The sequence below is a fragment of the Bos indicus x Bos taurus genome, chromosome 10 (assembly GCF_003369695.1).
Source record: "Bos indicus x Bos taurus breed Angus x Brahman F1 hybrid chromosome 10, Bos_hybrid_MaternalHap_v2.0, whole genome shotgun sequence".
Classification (NCBI taxonomy): domain Eukaryota; kingdom Metazoa; phylum Chordata; class Mammalia; order Artiodactyla; family Bovidae; genus Bos; species Bos indicus x Bos taurus.
The window spans coordinates 12,483,189-12,501,129 of NC_040085.1; the positions used below are offsets into that span (position 1 = coordinate 12,483,189).

Genomic DNA, 17,941 nt, shown 5'->3' on the forward strand with positions numbered 1-17,941 from the left:
TGGCAGCAGTCTTAAAAGGACAGCATAACATATAGTCTAACAAGCCAGGTCAAAGAAATGGATTTGATGATGAGAAAGGGAAAATACTAAGTCCACAAATCTTAAGAATTAGTCTTAGAAGGGGTCTTTACACGCTCATCATTATAGAACACCTGATAAGTAGCTACCGAGTGATGAGGATCTCATCACTTTGCTTCATAGGGAGATGGTTCTATTGACAAACAAGTTTTCTTTCTGAAATCTCTCTGCAACTTTTATCAGCTGGCTTAGTTTTAAAACTTGAGGCTGTACAGAATAAAATCAACACTGACAGAGTAGGAAATTGTTACCAAACTAAAAGAAGTATGCTCCAAACCATAGAGACTCTATAGAGTTAGTTTGTGAGAATTTAATTTTTGCTTGAATAACCACATGACATGACTACTTTATCATTAAATTCTATGCAGAAATGAATGTTTGTGTCTGATGAAAATCTAAAGAGAACCTATACTTTTCCTATACTTTTATGAACCCAATTATCTGTATTAACTCAGGACCATCAATCTTAAAATTTATCAGTAACATATTGTTCATCTCTTCTTAGCAAGACTGTAAACTCACTGAAAATCATATTTTACCTTCTAGCATACTGCTGAATTTAAAGTAGACACTAACTTATAATATCATTTGGCAGACTAATTGCCCTTGCATTCAGAATATTCCATGAAGGCCTAGGTTATCCTGTCCAATAATCCCTAAATACACCTTTCTTACAGCTAAAATCTTAGAGACCTCCCTTTCTGACCACTATAAAATCAAGTCCAGCAATCCTAGGTTGTCCTAAAAGATTCCCTTTTGATTATTCAAATCTCTCTTGCCACAGCTGAGTCATTTATCTTTGATTTGTTCTCCAAAAGAGAGACTATTAACAGGACCTTTGATAGCACCTAGCTACTCTGATTAACTTTTAAACTCACAACATTTTCTCTTAAGTTTCTCCATGATTTCTTTTTTGTTCTCCCTTACTAACCAGATGAAGACTACAATGCACCTACCACCCTATGGCATAGAAAGAACACTAATCTAATGTTACTTCCTAATCAGGACACCCAATGCTGATTTCTAATCAGGAAACTCAAATTCTGGGCTCAGGTATTTCTAACTATGTGACCTTATCCAGGTCATTTCATGTCTACAGGCACCAGTGACCTCATCTATAACATGTGGTAACTGAATAGATAACTTAGAAACACTAACATTTACAATTCTATAAAATGCTAATGTTTCTTATATTACTTACAGAATAAGAGAAGATGTGAAGTACGGATTTTCCTTAAGCTTTCATGCAAACAATCTAATACATTATCATTTTGAAGATAAATAGTTGTTAACAAGATAAAGTAAACTAGGTTAAGTAGCTGTTAAGACTGTATCTTGGCAAAATGATAAAAGGAGTAATTCACAAGTATGATTAATGTTTTTGAAATCTGCCTCTTGAGAAACCTATATGCAGGTCAGGAATCAACAGTTAGAACTGGACATGGAACAACAGACTGGTTCCAAATTGGGAAAGGAGTACGTCAAGGCTGTATATTGTCCCCCTGCTTATTTAACTTATATGCAGAGTACATCATGAGAAACGCTGGGCTGGAAGAAGCACAAGCTGGAATCAAGACTGCCGGGAGAAACATCAATAACCTCAGATATGCAGATGACACCACCCTTATGGCAGAAAGTGAAGAAAACTAAAGAGCCTCTTGATGAAAGTGAAAGAGGAGAGTGAAAAAGTTGGCTTAAAGCTCAATATTCAGAAAACTAAGATCGTGGCATCTGGTCCCATCACTTCATGGCAAATAGATGGAGAAATAGTGGAAACAGTGACAGACTTTATTTTTTGGGGCTCCAAAATCACTGCAGATGGTGACTGCAGCCATGAAATTAAAAGACACTTGCTCCTTGGAAGAAAAGTTACGACCAATCTAGACAGCGTATTAAAAAGCAGAAACATTACTTTGCCAACAAAGATCCATCTAGTCAAGGGTATGGTTTTTTCAGTAGTCATGTATGTATGTGAGAGTTGGACTATAAAGAAAGCTGAGTGCCAAAGAATTGATGCTTTTGACTCTTGAGAGTCCCTTGGACTGCAAGGAGATCCAACCAGTCCATCCTAAAGGTTATCAGTCCTCAATATTCATTGGAAGGACTAATGCTAAAGCTGAAACTCTAATACTTTGGCCACCTGATGCAAAGAACTGACTCATTTGGAAAGACTCTGATGCTGGGAAAGATTGAAGGCAGGAGGAGAAGAGGACAACAGAGGACGAGATGGTTGGATGGCATCACCGACTCAATGGACATGAATTTGAGTAAACTCGGGAAGTTGGTGATGGACAGGGAGGCCTGGTGTGCTACAGTCAATGGGGTCACAAAGAGTCAGACACAACTAAGTGACTGAACTGAACTGAAGTCTTCTATAAAACAGATTCATGGGTCTAACAACTATACACACACACACAAACATCCCTCACATAACTAAATCAGAAAGCAGAAAATAGTATGTTCTTAACATTTTTTGATGAGCTTATATGCTACGGACAATCTACAGGTTAATGGGCAGGACTAGGATCTCAAGCTGTCATGTAGTCCAACTGCATTTTATAATATGATATAAAAATTCTTAGTGGAAAAATAAAATATCAATGATCTCCTGCCCATTTTCTGTAAAATCTGTATGCAGTTTTTTAAAGACTGAAATATTTTTTAAAAAGCTCAGGATTTGATGAGAAAGTTATTTTCACAGTTAATATGAAATTTAACTTTTTTAGCCCTAAGATATAGCTCTCCTTTCATTTAAACAGTGATATTCTTCCACAAGAACTGAAAGAATCCACCGTGTAACTGGGCTTAATACAAATATTTTAAATTTTATAAAATTTGTTTTATGTACCACTTAAATGCTTTCTCACAGCTACCACTAGTTAAGACAACTTAAAAATAGAAGGAACTTCCAGTTATACAAGCTATCTAAAGTAGTCACAGGGAATTCTCCAGCTATCCAGTCAGGACTTCAAGCTTTCACTGCTGAGGGCCTAGGTTCAATCCCTGGTCGCAGTGCAGCCAAAAATAAAAATAAAATAAAGTAGCCATTCTTATAAACAGAAGGTAGAATGGCGGTTGCCAGGGGCTGGGGGAAAGGGAAAAGGAGAGCTGCTTTCAAGGGTAACTGAATTTATTTTGCAAGATAAAGTTCTAGATTTGTTGCTCAACAACATGCATATGGTTAACACTACTGAACTGTACACTTTAAATTGGTTAAGATGGTAAATATTATAGCTTTTATCCACTCCCCTCAAAAAAGTAAAAAGATCTTAATGAAGACCATAAATAGGCCAACAGCTATCACAAATCCCATTAATTTTAAAGCCTGATACAAACAAGCTTGGACTGCTACACCTAATAACTGTGGGGCAACCCGCATTTGCCGAATGTCTACAGCATTTCCAGCCACTCTATGGCTTTCCACAAATGCTTTCTCCCTTAATGGGGGGGCACTAAAAATCCTGCTGCCTGTGCTTAGTCAGAGACTCCCAGGGTATAATTATATCCAATTTTCAGGTGGCTGGTATAGTCAACAATCAGGAAATTTTTTACACAGAAAATGGCTAATTTGAGTAGCACCCATACAAATAACTGAGGTAGACCAAGGCACCTTAATGAAAATTTCCAAAAAGTTTCTCATTTATACATAAAAATAAACACTTCACTTACAGGGAACTACTCATATTTTCCTTTGGCGTGAAAAAAATGGCCTTAGTAGCTCCATCTCTGAAAGGGTCATCAGATTTGTGGCTACAAGGATGAGCAGGCCTAAGGTGTTCTCTCTTTGAGATGCGACTATGAGAGTGTTTACAGGCAACATTCAGTTGGGTGGACATTCCGTCTGTCTTGGATAATTCCTTGACAGTATGAGATTGGCCTGGGCCTCCTTTTCTTTCAAAGAACAGAGTGACAGGTCGATCCTTCAAGGGTAAGTGAGCAGAGGGACTGTCTTTTGGGGCAAGAACAGAATCTTTTATAGTTACTGACGGAGTCCCAACCATACTGGGTTCTTCATCCTTATTTGGGGTTTTCAGGATGAGTAGAGAGGATGGTCTCTCTATTCTCTGCTTTGACTGATGGAAAGATGGTATCAGAAAACTCTCCCCAGTTCTTGGTTTTTCAATTGTCTTGAAGGCTTTACGTTCCTTTTCTAAAATATCTTTTTGTCGGCGAATCTGTTTCATCATCTCTTTTTCATTCTGCTGCTGCAATTGCTTTTGCCTTTCTTCCTTCTCAGTGTTCAACTTTTCTAACTTCTTTAGCACAGTATTTGAAGAATCTATATTCAAAGAAGCAACAACCTGATTTTCTCCTGGGAGGTGGTACTTTCCAGCTTCCCTGCTGATATCCAAAGTAAGAGATGGAAGCGTTTCTTCACTTTCCAGTCGTTTGCTTCTCTTGACACTTGTGTCTTGTTGGGAGCTCATTTTCAATGGGTCTTGATGGGGAATATAAAAAAATGTAGGCAAACTATTTGAAACAAAGGGGTCTCTCAGCTGTGGTTTACAGGTAATAGATTCAGAACTACAAACCAGTTTTTCCTTCATAGCCCCATTCTTTAAATGCACTGAGTCAGAGGGTGCCCCCCTTTGAGTCAATGTATAGTTAGTCTCACTTGCGGCACTGAGAGAATAGTCCTGTGGATCAAAATCTGGACTGTGAGATACCTCAGGTGGTACAAATGGCAAGTCTCTTTCATCTAGAATTACGGGCTCGGGTTTGCTCTTTTGGCTCTCCTCACAGCTCAGGAGTTCCAAGCTTCCTTGCGAGCTTTCACTATCAGGGGTGCCCTGTAAAGACTGAAGGCCCTCAGGCATCAGTTCCGTAGACCATCTACGTTCTTCTGAAGGAGACACACCACCAAGAGAACGGACTTTCAGCAATTCTAAGCTAAATATAGCTTGCTCTAGTTCTCTCATTCTCCGACTTTCTCTTTTGGCCCGACTCACTTTTTTCTGGTGGAGATCTTCCAAGGACTTGGGTCTCTCTCTTACAATCACATTTTCCTGCAAGTCCACACCACTTTGACTTCTGGCTCTCTCCTGTCGCTTGTTTGGGGACTCATTCAAGCAGTCCATTGAACTTTCATGACTAATTCGATTACTCTCTATCACAGATTTACATTCCTCTATGGCTTTTACTCTGCTGTCAAATGAACAATCCTCCCATTTTGAAGGGTCTGAACCGTGAATTTCCAGAGTCCCATATGGCTTGATACTTGCCAATCCAAGTTCTAGTTTTGCTTCTTTTACTTTTTGTTCTTTCAGAGATTTAAATCTATATCAAAACAGGGAAAAAAAAAATGGTTAGAGATATCTCTTGGTTATCAATGGAGAGAATAAGTTTATTCAGAATTTTTTAAAAAGTGAAAAAAAGTCTCAAAAATTTTTTTTTTATAATTTTAAATATTTCTTTAACATGGATGCATATTTCAGAATTCTGTTTCTATGAGTGAGATGATGTTTTATTAACTATATTATTCCAAATTGGGCACTCTAATCAAAGCATAAGTTAACTCAGAAGCAAAGCTCTCATTTTAATAACATCTTATTTTAAGATAAACTTTAAAAATGAAATTAAAGTTTCTGAAGTAAAAACAGTTGGAATGTTGCCAATTTTTAAGGATTCAACCCAATGTAAAGTTAATTCTTAGCAGTTATAACCACAGACCATGTAGGTTTTCAATCCAATTTAATTCAATATTATAAACCACACAATGTGGTTTAAAACTGCTGGGGGGATCACAGTCTAGAAGAGAAGACAAACTGTACACAACCAGTTCTAATTCAAGTTTAGGCAACTGTTAGAGCAGACATATAAGCAAAGTACTTGAGAAAAGAGGAGTTAATTATTATAGCAATGAAGATTACCTTTGTCTTGCTCTGAATCCTCTACACAGTGACTGCAAAAGGATAATTTTGTTCCTTTGTTCTTGATACCTCTTACTTTCCCTGTAGCCTTTCCATCGTGCCTGTATACAGACAGCGGCCAAGTGCCTCCGCCGACAGTGCTCCCTCCATCTCCGCTGGATGACAACGGTGGCAGTCCGCAGCTCCAAATACCGCTGCCTCTGTACGTGAGCACGCCAGGAGGCTTGCAGAAGAGTGGCCGCACTTGCCATAAGTAAAGCATCTTTCTGCACAGCTGCATCTCTGACTTGCTTCTGATGTACATAATTCCTCCAGAATTGCTGTGGGGAAGACAAAATAATAAAACTGGTATCATATAACAAATTTTCACAGAAAAAAGAAAAAAGAAATCTCTTATGTCATAACTAGAGATTAAGTAGCTAAACAGCTAAATTGTGGGTGGTTAAAGTAAAAAAAATGTTTTCCAGATATGCTTAGTGAAAATAACAATTTTAGACAATATAACCTTGATGAAGTTAATTATACAACTTAAAATAATTTAAGTTTTTGATTATTTCATGCCCTACAAATTAATTTTAATAAATTACATTATATTCTCACCTACAATTTGCCAGTACTAATGGGTCAATGTGCATACATTTCAAAGATTAAGATATTAAAGACTTTTTTGCACAAATAAAAAAGGTTCTATGGAAAACAGTTGTCAATGAGGGAGAAATCAATGAGGGAAAAAATAAAAAGATAAATGTAAAATACGACTTTGAATAATTATAACAATAATATGTACCATTCTCAAATATCACTAAGAAAACTAAAAATAACTGTCAACAGAAATTAAGGCACATAACTCCTTTGCTCCTAATTATACCTCAAAGACATTATGACTATAAATTCAATTTAATTTCAACTGTACATTAATATATTTACTAGTAGTCTATTATTGTATTGCCAGGTCAATCTGTTGGTTGCTATGAACATTTAAAAAATGAGTATGACACATTCGCATCTCTGAAGAAATTTACATTCTTACTTAAATGCTTCACAATAAAACATTTCTAGTTCCTAAAACACATGCTAAATAAACTGGCCAATCTCATGCAAAGAATCCTTTACTTCCCACCTGGATGACAATAGATGCCTGTCTCAGATGGAGGAAATGCTGCCTACATAGCAAGACCCTGAACCATCGCTGCAGCAGTACGATTCTGCGGAGCACCTCTTGGTGAAGCAGATCCTGTAGGTGTTGTCGTTCCTGCTCCTTTAGGAACACCTACCAAAAGGGAAAGAGATGAAGAATACAGCTTAAGAAGAAACGAGAAATTTATTTAATGCATCGTCATTCCTGTGATGATTCCCATGGTAAGATTTTTTAAAGAACGGGTACAGCAGCAGGCATGTACAAGTAGTCCTGATATTTCTATGATTTAGCCAAAGCAATCATTCTCAAATTGGAAAGGAGGTATTAGAATTTAGAAGGGAAACTGGAAAGGTGAGCATAGGTATAAAAATCCCAGTGCCAGAGATTGTGATATATTATTCCCTGGGGAAATTCACTGCTGTCAGGAGCCAATGATTATAATAGTGATAAATAACAATGATCTTTTAAAATCCAGTATGCATCAAAGGCTTCTTTGCTGCCCAAAGATATTCATCAGTTTGTTTATTCACTCTTTCATTCAATTAAAAATCTTTAGGAATTTAGGGGGATAGAAAGATAAATTAGACACAGTCCCTCTGGAAACAGGATTTACACCTCAACTTTAAGAGCAGATAGATATTAAAAACTGTATATGTTTAAGATGTACAATGTGATGTTTTGATGCATATATAAACACTGTGAAATGATTATCACAATCAAACTAAGAAACACGTCCACCATCTCCCATTTTTGTCAAAAATTTAAAAAAGATTTTTAAAAAGCACAGATAGGTATCAGAAACCCATAGAGTCAAACAGTAAGCTATCAAGGGCAAGAGACAGAGGACCCTACCTGAGCAAAACAAGGAACTGGAAATAAGAATAAATGTACATACAGAGGACCACGGAACAATTAAAGAGTATGAAGTCACAACATGGAGGTTCTTGAAAAAGAGAAAGATGTTTAATCAGGAGGTTACTGGGTGATTATTACTGAGCAGGAAACTGACATAAAGAAAGAAGTATATGAAGATGATGATTTTGATACTAAGGGCAGAGTGAGTTACACGGAATAACAGACTGATATCGATGATGGGTCTGTTTACTATAAAAGAAACGTGTGAGAGCAAGAAACAGAACTAAAATGGAAACAGTAGGAATGTAGGGAAAGGCAGAGATGTAAGAATCATTTGTAAGGAAAAACAATGGAACAACTTTTTTGTAAAAAGGTTAAAGTGAAGGGTAAGCCATATATGATTATGGTTTCTACCCTAGAAACTACAAGAAAGGTGACAGAGAAAAAGAGCAGTTGGTTAGTTCAAGACAGTAAGGGAATCTGGCTAACGTCACTTTGGGCAAACTGAGTTGAAAATTATAGTAGAATACCTAGAAAGAGATGCTTTTTAAGCAGTTAAAATTATAGGCAGCACTAAAACACTGGTCATAAGCTCTTTGATTAATACTGACCATCTCATTAACTAAAAATCTTGGTCTAATCAATTTCCTTATAATATCTTGTACATTATCTTTCTTATCAACATTCTCCTAGGCCAAGACTGCCATTATTTTTTTTTAAAGAAAGAACATAAAGTATCACTTTAATAATATTTTGTATTGGATAATTATTATTTTTTTTAATTTATTTACTTTTAATTGGAGGATAATTGCTATACAATATTGCATTGGTTTCAGCCATATATCAACATGAATCAACCATAGGTACACATATGTCCCCTCCTTCTTAAACCTCCCTCCCACCTTCCACCCTATCCCACCCCTCTAGGTTATCACAGAGCACCAGATGTGAGCTCCCTGTGTCATATGGCAAATTTCTATCAGCTATCTAATTTTAGATTAATTGGTAATTTTAATCTGTATTAATATTCTAATCTTACATTAATATGATAACGTATGTGTCTCAGTGCTGCTCTCTCAATTCGTCCCACCCTCTCCTTCCCCCACCATGTCCACAAGTCTGTGCTCCCTGTTTGTGTCTCCACTGCTGCCTACAAAAACATACTCAATTTGGACAAGGGCTGTATATATTATATTTACCATGGATTTTCCAACTTGATAATTATCTGGATTAAGATTTATTTTCCTGAAGAAATCCTGAATGTTAAATTTGGATGGAATAATATTTCGGGGAAGAAGCACATGGAAATGGCTCACAAAATCCTGAAAAACAAAAAGAAAATATTGTAAAATCACAAGAGAATTACATGTAAACAAGATCCCAAACAAGTTAATTGTCCTTTTATTGATTTCTGTCTCATTATTTTAAACAGGGTGAAACCAAGAAATTACTTGTTAATTTAAAATATTACAAGAAGTTAATTAATTAGCAAAATGGGGAGTAGAGATTTCTACATATTTTGTTATCAAAGCGGAAGAAAAGAAGGACAGAAACTAATTCTCCCTTTGAAAAAGCTATACTAAAGACCAAAGAAAAAGTTACTTAATAAGGTTCTGAAATTTTTAGCAGAAAAATAAGGAAAGATGGCAGCTATTTCAGGTTATAACTGAAAATAAAGCATTCCCTCAACAGTAAAGATGTGCTCAGCTTCTGAAAAGCTTCAAAATAATTTCTATACCCACATCAGCAGCAGCCCATGAGAACAGCTGAAAGCCTTGTTGGCAGCATACTACGAAAGAAAATTCTGCTGAGAAAGCTTTAGGGAAAATCAAAAGGGATCTTTTCTTTTGAACTAAATTGCTCTGATTAGAGTATTTCAGTTACTGGAGTAATCACTGTGAAGAACTGCCATGTTATGAGTAAACTTATATAAGCAAACATTCAGATCAAATGAGAATAGCCAAGAAGTGGAATCTACTACAACACAAGCTTAATGATATTGCTGTCAGTCAATGGAAATGAGTATTCTCTATCCCTCTTCAATTCTGTATATGAAAGATAGAATGGGGAGGAGAATTAAGAGAAATAAACAAATGAGTCCCAAATGAAAAATAAGCAAGACACAGGACTAATTTACTTGATGTACATATATATTTAAATATCATTATAAAAGCATAACCTGGAAAGAATATTTGCAGCTGTATCCTGATTGGCGAATTCGAACTGTCTCCAGCATCCCAGTGTACCGAAGCTGTCTAAGCACCAAGGCATCATTGAACCTTAACGGTAACTAAAACAAAGCAAACAGAAAAACGGTTAACCCAGAAGAACAGATCTCCAAATTTATGTTTGTTTTCTAAGTATAGTTAAATTCTGAATATCTAGGAACTGACCGGAGGTTGTCTGGTTAAGATACAGCAGAGGCAATGAGACAATCTTACCTCCACAACTGGTAGCTTCAGAAAAGTTCTGACTGCCTGACTAAAGGGAAAAAAAAGAAACACCAAGCTTCCAGGCTTCACAACTTGCAGAAGAAAAGTGCCCTCAAAACTCAAAAGGAAATGTTGCTGCCCACAGGCCACAGAGTTTAGTCACTATAAAATTTGTAACAAGATTAACATACATAGTTAAAAGTATATTTTTGTTAAGATTTTACCCACCATCTCACTCAGAAACCACCCACTCTACAAGCTTCCAGTTGCCTTAACTTGAGATCTGACAGATTCATCTTCTATGACTAGTACAAGATGAAGAGCAGTTTATCTCCCTAAATAGTTCTTGCTGATGATCCTTTAAGTTCAGTTCAGTTCAGTCACTCAGTCGTGTCCAACTCTGCAACCCCATGAACTGCAGCACGTCAGGCCTCCCTGTCCATCACCAACTCCCAGAGTCCACCCAAATCCATGTCCATCGAGTCGATGATGCCTTCCAACCATCTCATCCTCTGTCGTCCCCTTCTCCTCCTGCCCTCAATCTTTCCCAGCATCAGGGTCTTTTCAAATGAGTCAACTCTTCACATCAGGTGGCCAAAGCATTGGAGTTTCAGCTTCAACATCAGTCCTTCCAATGAACACCCAGGACTGATCTCCTTTAGGATGGACTGGTTGGATCTCCTTGCAGTCCAAGGGACTCTCAAGAGTCTTCTCCAACACCACAGTTCAAAAGCATCAATTCTTTGGTGCTCTGCTTTCTTTATAATCCAACTCTCACATCCACACATGACTACTGGAAAAACCATAGCCTTGACTAGACAGACCTTTGTTGGCAAAGTAATGTCTCTGCTTTTTAATACGCTCTAGGTTGGTCATAACTTTCCTTCCAAGAAGTAAGCGTCTTTTAATTTCATGCCTGAAATCACAATCTGCAGTGATTCTGGAGCCCAGAAAAATAAAGTCAGCCACTGTTTCCACTGTTTCCCCATCTATTTGCCATGAAGTGATGGGACCAGATGCCATGATCTTAGTTTTCTGAATGTTGAGCTTTAAGCCAACTTCTTCACTCTCCTCTTTCACTTTCATCAAGAGGCTTTTTTTAGTTCCTCTTCACTTTCTGCCATAAGGGTAGTGTCATCTGCGTATTTGAGGTTATTGATATTTCTCCCGGCAATCTTGATTCCAGCTTGTGCTTCTTCCAGCCCAGCCTTTCTCATGATGTACTCTGCATAGAAGTTAAATAAGCAGGGTGACAATATACAGCCATGACGTACTCCTTTTCCTATTTGGAACCAGTCTGTTGTTCCATGTCCAGTTCTAACTGTTGCTTCCTGACCTGCATACAGGTTTCTCAAGAGGCAGGTCAGGTAGTCTGGTATGCCCATCTCTTTCAGAATCCTGTAAGACACCCTGGAAAATAAAAAATTCCTATAGTCCCTCATCACTAGTCACTCCTAGGTATCTCTTAGGTGTGTTTTTAGACATTCAAAAGAAGATGTATTTGAAATTTCTGGTATTTCTCCTTATTTTCTAAATACCATCTTCAATTTTCCACTAAGGAAATCCCAAATATTTTCCTGCAGAAAGATAGGGTATACCAACTGTCAAGAGAAAAGTCAAGTGGGCAGCTTATGTTAAATAATAATAGCAGTTAACATTTATTTAGCACTTATTCTGTGTCCTTAAATACCTTATTAATTGAACTCTTTGTAGAACAAGGTCTCAATAACAGGGACTCAAATTTCTCTTTAACTGTAAATAAAACAGTTTCCCTTTTTGTCACCATAAAAGAACCAATCATTACGGAATAGCTAACATTTACCAAGCACTTAGTAGGGACCAGGAACATTCTAAGTACTACATAGGTTTTTTCTCACGTACTCATGAAATACTTATGAGTTGTCCTACAATTACAGTATATTCTTACAGTATATAATTACACATGAAATTATTTAAGGCACAGAGAAGTCATGCAACTCATTTAAGACCACAAAACTTGTAACTGGCAAAGCTGGAGACTGCTTCTTAAGAATTAAGAAAGCTGAACCTAATTTCCTACTACATTTCAGAAGTTTGGGCTGGAACTATTTTTTCCTATGATGGACATAAAGATGACAAATGTTTACACTTAATAGACATATTTTGCAAAGCTCTAATTAGGGGAACTGTCACATAAAAGAAGGAAATAAAAAATGTCCACAGTAACCTATTTTAAAGAGACAAGAATCTAAACATGAAAAATGCCGGGCAAGTTAAAGAACTTGTGAGTGATTGATTAATACCTTATGTCTGAACAAGAGATTAATTTAGGGTAACAAAAGTTGCAAAAAATTATTTTGTATAATGGAATTTCAAGAGATTTTTGCTTCTACATGTAGCAGATGCTAAATTTTAGAAAATGCTAAATTGAGCTCATATAAATAGTTCATAGGCAGGTAAGTGAGGAAATTAGAAGGATATCCATAGAAAATTCAGAATACTGTTTTCCTTATAAAGATTATAAACAGCTCTTCACTTCCACATATCCTCCTTAGAACGAATTTAAAGTTTGGTGTGAAGTAAGCTGAGCTAGAAGCTCTCATTTAAGAGACATTCTTACCTTTTCAGCATTAGAGCGAATGCATTTTACAAAATACGGTTCTGCTTGACCAAGTGTTTCCATCAGCTTGCTTAATGACACCTGCAATACAAAGCAATATAGTTAGCACTGTCTCTCATTCCAAACTGGAAACAAATGATTTATGATGTTGGTAAAATATGCAAAAACAAGTGATAAACACAGAACTAGGTTTGTTTCTGAAAAGCAAATTGTGTACAATTCCATACTGATTAAACTGAGGCCAGTTAAGGACAAGGATGGCAGTTTAACCTTACAGCTGAGAGACTAGCAATGGTAAATACTGCAAATAATTTTAGAGTCATCTAAATATATAATGGGAGCTTCGCAGGTGGCTATATGGTAAAGAATCCACCTGCCAAGCAGGCAATGTTTCAATCCCCGGTTTGGGAAGATCCCCTGGAAAAGGAAATGGCAATCTACTCCAGTATTCTTGCCTGGGAAATCCTATGGATAGAGGAGCCTCACAGGTTATAGTCCTTGGGGTCCCAAAGAGTTGGACATGACTTAGCAACTACACAAGTCTACAATAAATTTTTTACTTTTCTTCAGAATTCATGAAACAATTTTATTCAAATGCATGCAGTATTAGAAAGCAACTTTGGGAAAACCATTCAGTAGGGCAGCAGTCCCCAACCTTTCTGATACAAAGGACCAGGTTCATGGAAGACAGTTTTTCCATGAACTGGAGCCGGGTGGGAGGGGGATAGTTTCAGGATGATTCAAGTGCATTACACTGATTGTGCACTTTATTTCTATTATCATGACATCAGCTCCACCTCAGATTATCAAGCATTAGATCTCAGAGGTTGGGGACTCCTGCAGTAGAATATCCAGGAAGGTAGTAGTCTCCTGTTTCAATTTTAACCTTTAAGTATGTAACGATGTTCCCTCTTCCATTCCTGATGCTGATTATTTGTGCTTTGCCTGTTTTTTCCAGGTTAGTCTAACTGGAGGTATATAAATTTTCTGATATTTTCAAAGAACCAGCTTTTTTATTTCATTGGGTTTTCTCTTATTATTTTTCTGTTTTTCATTTCATTGATGATTCTACTTTATAATTTCACTCCTGTTTGCTTTGGGTTTAATGTTCTTGTTTTTCCAGTTTTCTAGGGTAGAACCATAGATTACTGATGTGAGGCTTTTACTTTTTCTAATAAGAGAATTTATTGTTATAAATTAACCTTGGAATACTACTTTAGCTGCACTGCACAAATTTTGATGCTTTATTCTCATTTATTTTTAAAATACTTAAAAATTTTTCCTTCCCCTTTGACTATCTAGAGTAAAAAGTTACAACAGTATAAACTTACAGTTAGCCCCTCCTTTCTTTTGTGCTACTTTGTCGTATGTCTTATTTGTACCTTACAACATACTATTATTTTTGTCTTCTACAACCAATTATCTTTTTTTAAAGGTTCAAAGAAGAAAAAACTTTTTATAGTTACATTCTGTCATTCTGGCAATCTTAATGTTTTGTATAGATCCAAATTCTGTGGTTTTCTCATAATTTTTATCCCAAATTTAACATTCTTATATTGTAGATTTCCTGGAACTGAAATCTCTCAACTTTTGTTTGTCTAAAAAAGTCTCTAACCTTCATTACTCACTTGTGCAGAGAATTTTAGAGTGACAATTTTTTTTTTTCTTTCAGGCTTTTAAAAATACTACTCTTGAATTCTGGTTTTCATAGTTTATGATGAGAAACATATTGTTATTCTTATTTTCATTTCATAGAACATAAATATCATCTTTTTCCCTTTGGTTGTATTTAAAATTTTCTTTTTTTAACTGGCTTTACCAATTTGATGTGATGTGTCTTGATATGCTTGGCAGGGGGGTGTTTTGCTTAGGACTTGTTGAGATTCTTTGATATTTGAGCTTATATTATTCATAAAAATCAGAAAATATTTTTGTCGCTATTTCTTCAAAATTTTTTCTGTATCCCCCTCTTTTGCCTTTCCTTCTTAGATGTCAATTACATCTATGTTCAATGACTTGATATTTTCCCACAAGCTACTAATGCTTTTTTTCATTTTTTTCCCCATCATTGTTTATTACATCTCTCTGCATTTTAAAGTAAATGTAAACTCTAAATCACTAATTACAGGGCTTAGTTCCAATCCCAGCACTAATCCCAACTAATTTATCTCATTTCCAAATATTACAATTTTAATCTCTGAAATGATTAATCATTTGAGTCTTTTTCCTGTCTTCTATTTTTTCTCATTTTTCTCGTTTTTCTTACATCTCTGGACATACTTATATGGTTTATAATAACTATTTGAGATCCTCATCTACTATTTCCATCATCTCTGTTATTTTTACAATCTGTTTCTAATGATTAATTTTTCTATCTTATGGGTGGTTCTTTCCCTGATTCTTCACATGCCTAATAATTTCAGATTGGACACTGGAGTGATTTTATATTCTTTGATTTTGCTGTATTTCTTTAAAGAGCAACAGACAGTTGCCCCTGGGGTTGAGTTACACTGGATCATTTTGATTCTTTCAAGACTTACTTTTATTAAGCTTTGTGAGGGTAGGTTCAGAGCAAAACCTTTTGCATCTGTTTGGGCTCCCTCTCCCTGGGCTACAGCAAACTATCTTTGTGCAGTAACCTGGGACTTGCCTCATTTATTTCCCTTTTCTCAGGGATCATAATCCTGTAATGCTTATTGTCTGATAACTAAAAACACTCTATGTTTACCTTTTGCCTAGTTTTCTAGATGCTCATAATAGAAGGGCAATTCCTATATCAGTTAATCTTTCATGAGTTCTACATTTTCACTTTGATGAAAATAAACATTCATTCACAAGAAGGGTGTGAAGTCATAGACATCTGGCTGCCATCTATCTCCATCACTTCTAATTTCCTCATCTGTACAATAAGAATGATGGTATTCATCTCACAGAATTGCAGGAAAAATAGATAATGCATATGTATAAATATTTAATAAGGAATATGGAAAATGTAGTACATTTATCATTGTTTCTGGATGGTAAATGACTTTCATTTGTTTTTGTTCACTGTATTTTCTAAATAATAAGAAGTTTAGAAAAATTAATTCATTACTCTTATAATATTTAACAACATATTAGAAACATTACAGATGACTCTTTGTAAATGTTAAATACAATACATGAATATAATTTGAAAATATCCATAATTCCTGAGTGTGGGGGATTTTAAGGCACATTATAGGACTATAATTAAGCTTTTATTGTAGTAGCTGTAACGAGTATTCTTCAGATTAAAGACTGAGTTTGATAAAGAGGCTCCTGTAAAAGTCCTGTGATGAAACAAAGGACACAGTAGCTTAATGGTTCTACTCTTCCTTATCATGCAAAGGGGACTAATGCTTCCTTAGATAAATAGGGCCAAGCAACACCTCTCTCTTTTTAAATAATCAAATACCATTAACCCATAGGATTGTGATTTAAGGTTTGTGTAAAATTCATGGCAGAGCTTCCAACATATATTCAATTGTCTTTCCTTTAACTTTATTAGGACCTAGTAAGTTATTTGGCTCTTAAATCTTGTTTTTTTGTGTGGTTTTTTTTGAAGAAAAAACATTTGACCAAGTAGCTTTTATAGAATCAAAATTTTCTCTCGGCCTATGGTGAAAATTGTCTAAAATAAAATGACATTTATAGCTTATAGGTTTAAGGACTATACTTATATAAATCAAACAAGATCATATCCAGTGACATGTTAGTAGATAATTTACATTTAGATATCCTGGATTAAAAAGGAGCACTGAAAAAGTGCTAAAAAATAGAAATATAGCTATCAGTAGATAAAGAAATTTTTAGTTAACAATGCTTTAGTTAGTACTGCTTCTGTGAGTGATAAAGCACAAGGTAGAATAAAATTATCTAAAATACCATTACCCTTCAGATTTTCAGCTCATTTTCATAAATATCTAGCAAATGAACAGAATATTAGAGATAATCTGATAAGAACAGGAAAAATGAAGAGTATTTTGAAATTAATTCTGGAAGTGATTTGGTTAATTTATTATGATATTTATCCCTAAATGCACAGTCATAATAAGATGATCTAGATTCCTATATACAAAACTAAAATAAAAAGTCAAGAAAAATCTTACAATTCCATTTAGTTAAATAATGATGGCAGTAGCATTAGGTTTAAATACACAGAGAAAAAAACATACATCATTGTGTTAACAGTGCCACATCTGGGCAGTCAACTTTCTGGTGCTTTTCTCTTCAAGTTGAATATAACGAATTCCTCTTCGGGATACGTACTACCCAGAGATGAACAAAAGCACCTGATTTTTCTCCCATCTTTGGTACTTCCAACCAAAAGTACCATTCTACTATAACTTTTTAGTCACATGAATCTTGCAGATCACTTTGACCTTATGATTTCAATCTGAACAAAACAGATTCCTCTTTGTTAAAAATAAAAGGGAAAAAAAGTAAATAGGAAACAACCTGAAACTGAGCACTGATGCTGGGAGGTTTCTTCTTCTTGTGCAAATGAAGAAGAGACTTGGTAATGCGATCCTGTATGGTCAAACTTGTCAGATGCTTTAAAGACTTTACTTCTAGCAGATGCTGAAAAACAGGAGGAAAAATCAAATTCTTCACATAAATTGATCTAAAAATAGGAAAAACAAAGTTGTAGGCCAGTATTTATTATTCCTATGTATGACTGTGGTGAATATGGGAAATTAATATTCATTATCCACTCTACCCATCTTCTGCTTTCTTGCAGAAGTTGATCAGCTAAAAAGAAACTGCATTTCTCAGACTCTCACATCTCAGGTTCTGGATGTGATTAAGTTCCACAATTCCCAAATTAAACTGGGAAGGTCTAACCAAGGCAGATTCAAGGGATTAGATCTGATAAGACAGAGTGCCTGAAGAATTATGGACAGAGGTTCGTGACATTATATAGGAGGCAGGGATCAATACCATCCCC

General features: G+C 35.7%; 1 protein-coding gene across 16 annotated transcripts in view; it reads right to left on the reverse strand.

Moving 5' to 3' along the window:
• Positions 1–17,941, reverse strand: part of MYO9A (myosin IXA) — a 256,411-nt gene that overhangs the window by 68,146 nt on the left and 170,324 nt on the right. For all 16 annotated transcript variants that reach the window (XM_027553121.1, XM_027553119.1, XM_027553117.1 and 13 more), the window contains 7 exons: positions 17,452–17,574; positions 12,973–13,053; positions 10,121–10,231; positions 9,141–9,263; positions 7,069–7,218; positions 5,949–6,268; positions 3,748–5,355 (listed from right to left, as the gene is read on the reverse strand). In XM_027553121.1, coding sequence (XP_027408922.1) covers positions 3,748–5,355; positions 5,949–6,268; positions 7,069–7,218; positions 9,141–9,263; positions 10,121–10,231; positions 12,973–13,053; positions 17,452–17,574 — 2,516 coding nt within the window. The remainder of the gene's footprint in view (positions 1–3,747; positions 5,356–5,948; positions 6,269–7,068; positions 7,219–9,140; positions 9,264–10,120; positions 10,232–12,972; positions 13,054–17,451; positions 17,575–17,941) is intronic.